General features: G+C 33.2%; 1 protein-coding gene across 2 annotated transcripts; it reads left to right on the top strand.

The window, feature by feature from the left end:
* Positions 1 to 924: 924 nt before the first annotated feature.
* Positions 925 to 4728, top strand: LOC143601104 (homocysteine S-methyltransferase 2-like). 2 transcript variants are annotated; one of them, XM_077078597.1, is made up of 7 exons: positions 925 to 1187; positions 2714 to 2770; positions 2846 to 3075; positions 3149 to 3278; positions 3369 to 3569; positions 3650 to 3721; positions 4333 to 4728. In XM_077078597.1, the coding sequence occupies exons 1-7, from the start codon at positions 1011 to 1013 to the stop codon at positions 4483 to 4485; spliced, it is 1020 nt and encodes a 339-aa protein (XP_076934712.1). In that variant the 5' UTR covers positions 925 to 1010; the 3' UTR covers positions 4486 to 4728. The 2 variants fall into 2 exon arrangements, with proteins under 2 accessions (XP_076934712.1, XP_076934713.1); XM_077078598.1 differs by lacking the exon at positions 3650 to 3721.
* Positions 4729 to 5092: the final 364 nt, after the last annotated feature.

The following is a 5092-nucleotide window of genomic DNA, read 5'->3' on the forward strand; positions in this document are numbered from 1 at the left end:
CCAATGGGTCACATTTGCCACCCCTATGCGTAACACACTTTAATACAATATTGTTTTTTAAAATAATATATATAAATATATATATAAAGTTTATTTTCTGGTTACTAAAATGTTACCTAGCGCTTAACCTATTAATTAGGACACAAACTTAAACAAGTCTTAAACGGATCAACTTGTTTAAGACTTAGAGCATTCACAACCTGTTTTCTGAAAATTTGTGAGAGAATTTTGTAAATTATAGGATGGTATTGTGAGTGAAGAGATAACATGTAGTGATTTTTAAACATTTGGAGAAACTTTGTGTGTCCTCATTTATTTTTATAATATTTGTTGAGTACTTGTGAGTGAATTAAAAAAAATAATAATGATAAATATATAAGAAATATTATTTGATTACACAGAAGAAAAAAATTTAGCTATATTTAATGTTATTATATGAATGTGGATAGCATTCGAGGCCCTCAACAATATCCATATAGTTACAATAAAGTTCACTAAATTTTCTTTCTTTTTTTCAATTAAACAATATTTATTATATCTTTATCATTATATTTTTTTCTCTTTTCCAATCACAATCACTTTTAAAAAACATTAAAAATTATACGGTGTAAACAATAGAAACCTATATTTAACTTTCTCATACAACGATTTCCCTGTCTACTACTCACAACCACTCATAATCATATCATATAATTTATAGAACTCACTCGTTATAAATATAGGAACCGGGCTGAGAATGCTCTAAGACACATAACCTGTTAAAGTACACGGGTGTTTACAAACCAAAATACAAGGACTATTGCTAAAAAGTATTTAAAACTTAAAAAAGTTATTTATGAAAATTAGTTTTGAAACTTGTTCACCGATTATTAGCAGCCCCCTTTCTATAAATAGACACCGAGCTTCTCATTTCTTCCGATTCATTCACTGAATCACTCACACAACTCATTTCAATTATTAACTGAAAATATTTCATAATAATATTAATATTAATAATAATAATAATAATAATGGGAGCCAACAAAGGCACCGTACAGACTCTGATGTCCGATTTCCTCCGGACGTCCGGCGGCGTGGCGGTTATCGACGGCGGATTCGCGACGGAGCTCGAACGCCACGGCGCTGACCTCAACGATCCACTGTGGAGTGCCACGTGTCTCCTTACTTCTACAGACCTAGTTCGTCAGGTATACTGTACTATACACTCTGTTATTAGGTTATTTGATATAAATTGCAATTGAGTTGATGAATGTTGAAATTATGTTGTTAATTTGATAATAATGTGAAGGAATGAGAGTTTTTCAGTGTTACATTTATTTCAGTACACGAATGTTGGAAGTAGAATGTTATTTGTTCATTAAGTTATCTGATTTAGTGTTTAATTTCTAGTTGATTTGTTTGTATAAGTTTCTCATGTATAGAGTGATGTATAGATCTGTAGTTAACATTATAGTATACATATAAGGATATATAAGTAGGGGTGTAAATGAGCCAAGACGCTCATGAGATCGGCTCGCTAAAAGCTTGAATCGAGCCGAGCTTAAACGAGCTTGAGCCTAAAAATAAGGTTGTTTATTAAACGAGCCCGAGCTTGGCTCGTAAGCCTAAACAAGGATGTTATTTATGTTGTTTTTAATTTTATATATTTAACAAATGTTTAATAATTATTAAAACTATGAATAAAGTTATGATAAAAATATAAGTAAACAATAAATATTATGTTTTATATTAAAATTATAATTAAATATTTATAGAAAATAAGTATAAGTATAAGTAAAATAATTGATAAAATAAAAAACGAGTTGATCCCAGGCAGAGCGCGAGCTTGAAAAACTACTAACGAGCCGGGCTCGAGTTTTAGAAATAGAGCTCGAACTTTAGAAATAGAGCTCAAGACGAGCTAAGCTCAAGCTCTAGAAATAGACCCCGGAACAAGCTGAGCTCGCGCTTTAGAAATAGAGCTCACAACGAGCTGAACTCAAGCTCTAAACAAGCCGAGCTCGCGCTTTAGAAATAGAGCTCAAAACAAGACGAGCTCGAGCTTGAAAAACTACTCACGAGCCAAGTTCGGGCTCGGCTCGGCACGGCACGGCACATTTACACCCTACCTATAATGCAGTATCTATAAGTACTCAGTTCAATGCCGAAAGGCAATAGCTGGATCTCAAAGCAGTATCAGATAGCTTATACACATCAGATTTAGTTGACAAATTCTCATATAACTCTTCCACAAACCTGGATTACAGTCTTGTTTATCATAAATTAGCATAATGATTTAAGGGAAGTTATAAGCTTTGAGCTATAGATCGCATGAAAGAATTGGTAATTAGTACGCATGTGATGCATTGTCAGCATTTTAAGCTCAGGGCCCCAATTTCAACCGTATTAAGGACCATGCCTTTCTTGTACTTACTATCATAATTAAAGCATTTATTTCCTCAGTGGTCCTGTTTGCATGATATGCAGCTTGAATAACATTATTATCATTTCTGCTACCATGTAAATTTGTTATTGTTGTTATTATAAGTAGGCCCCCTTACAATTTTAGAAAGTTAAAGTTTATAATGCATTCACATATATGCAGCTTGAATAACATTATTATTATTTCTGCTACCATGCAAATTTATTATTATTGTTATTATAAGTAGGCCCCCTTAAGAATCTTAGAAATTTAAAGCAAAGTTAAAGCTTATAAGCCATTCACTTATTGTAGGTACACCTTGATTATCTTGAAGCTGGTGCTGATATAATAATCACAGCCTCTTATCAGGTAATTTAAGGGTCCTCATTAGCATCAATCTCTATCATTCTCTCATACACGCTCAATTTAATGATATCTTGACAGGCAACGATTCAAGGGTTTGGAGCCAAAGGCTTCTCTAAAGAAGAAAGCGAAACCATGCTTAAGAAAAGTGTAGATATTGCTTGTGAAGCAAGAAAAGAATATTATAAAAGATGCTGTAATTCTGCTAGTAGTTTCACTACCGATGGTAAAATTCTCAAGAATCGGCCTATTTTAGTTGCTGCGTCAGTTGGAAGTTATGGTGCGTATTTGGCTGATGGTTCTGAATATAGGTAACTTAAAGTTTACCATCAAAATGTCAATTTTATATTTGTGTTTATTTCAAATTCATCTGTTATTTTACAGTGGAGACTATGGTGATGCAATGAATCTTGAGTTCTTGAAAAGTTTTCACAGAAGAAGAGTTCAAGTTTTAGCTGAATCTGGTGCTGATTTGATAGCATTTGAAACCATTCCAAACAAAATTGAAGCACAGGTTCAGTTAAATTTCTTATAATTAGTTAATTACACTTATTGTGCATTTATATAAAATTTGGTTGTGACGTTTTCGATTATTTTTGAACAGGCGTATGCTGAGCTACTTGAAGAAGGAATCAAAATCCCTGCATGGTTCTCGTTCAACTCAAAAGATGGTGTAAACGTGGTCAGTGGTGACTCGTTGACCGAATGTGCTAGAATTGCTGACTCGTGCCCGAAAGTTGTTGCTGTAGGAATTAACTGCACACCACCTAGATTTATCAGCGGTCTGATTCAATACATCAAGAAGGTATCGCTTCATCTTCATGTAATAAATAGTATCCACTCGTTTCTATATCTTTTTTATTTTATTTTCAATAAATGTTTCAGGTGACAAGTAAACCAATACTTATATATCCAAATAGCGGTGAAACTTATGATGCTGAGATAAAGCAGTGGGTGGTAAGTACTTTATCGCTTTATATTAGGGCCGTCTCCGAGTATTTAAAGACATCGGCCGAGCTAGAATGAAAAGGCCTGTAGGCCCTAACGAGTAATGGAATATTTAAGCTAATTTTTAAACGGCAATTAACGTTATAACAATAAACATAGCAAAAATGTAATATTAAAATCAAATACCGTAATAACTAACGGTTAACCGATAATTCGTGAAGCTCTCCTAGCATTCTTGACAACATAGAAGGAAGAAGGCAAGAAGGAATTTCAATCGGTTGCTATTTCTTTTATTTTCTATTTGATTTTTATATTTTTATACTTTTTAGTTTTGGTATGGGCCCAACAACTTAAAATTAAAAAATGGATAAAAAAAGTTTTGGGCCAATAATTATAAGATGATCAAGATTCAATTATATTTTATAAGGTTTATATTTTTAAATATAAAATATATATAAAAAAAAATTTGTTCCCCAAAAATTACGGGCCTCGGCCGACTGTCCAGCTTGCACACCCTCCCAGCCGGCCTTGCTACTTATTATACGCAAATTGACCCGTTAAAGATAAAACACAACTCGAATTGACCTATTAATAATTTAAATGGCTACGTTTTGCGACAGAAAAACACGGGAGTGCCGGATGAAGATTTTGTTTCATATGTGAACAAATGGAGTGAAATAGGAGCATCACTTGTAGGTGGTTGTTGCAGAACAACTCCAAACACAATTAAAGCCATTTGCAGAACTCTTCCAAGCAAATCTTACACGGTTTGATCAACAAAAACCGAAACTATGATTTTGGTTTTACGTTGTCTTTTTATATAGGTTAAGCCTTCGAGTTATAAATTATAATCGACCACTGCTATGGTTCGGTACTTTATGAAAAATAGTTAAACCACAACGGACTGCGTTTATATGTATCTTTGTTTGGTGAGAGTGTATGTTAAAATAATCTAAATTTTTCTTATTTATAGGTTGAGTTATTCACTATAGATCAAATGATTATATGATACCAATAAGCTGCATGAAATAGTTAGAAGATTAGCAGTTTTACTGTTTGTAATTCTAAATGTTCAAAGATTTACATGCATGTAGTTAAGGAACTAAATAATCTAAATACGGGCGTCATAAGAAAAAACCAGCATACATAAAATCTGAAGACATGGTTAAAAATTTACTTGCTCTTATAGCAGGATTTAACGGAAAAATTTGCGAGTTTCTTAGTGTGGGTAAGTTTCTATCGCGAGTAAGCTAGGGCTTTCAAATTATAACTAGTCTTATACTCGTCCCGGTCAGGGTTTCTTTTCCTTTTTCTTTTTGAAAGGCCAATGAATCCTTCAAATGGGATACTGGCTAACTTCACCACACTGGGATATATTCG

This window comes from Bidens hawaiensis, unplaced genomic scaffold (genome assembly GCF_021521415.1).
Source record: "Bidens hawaiensis isolate Kalapana, Puna unplaced genomic scaffold, B.hawaiensis_p1.1 tig00055641_1, whole genome shotgun sequence".
NCBI classification, from domain to species: domain Eukaryota; kingdom Viridiplantae; phylum Streptophyta; class Magnoliopsida; order Asterales; family Asteraceae; genus Bidens; species Bidens hawaiensis.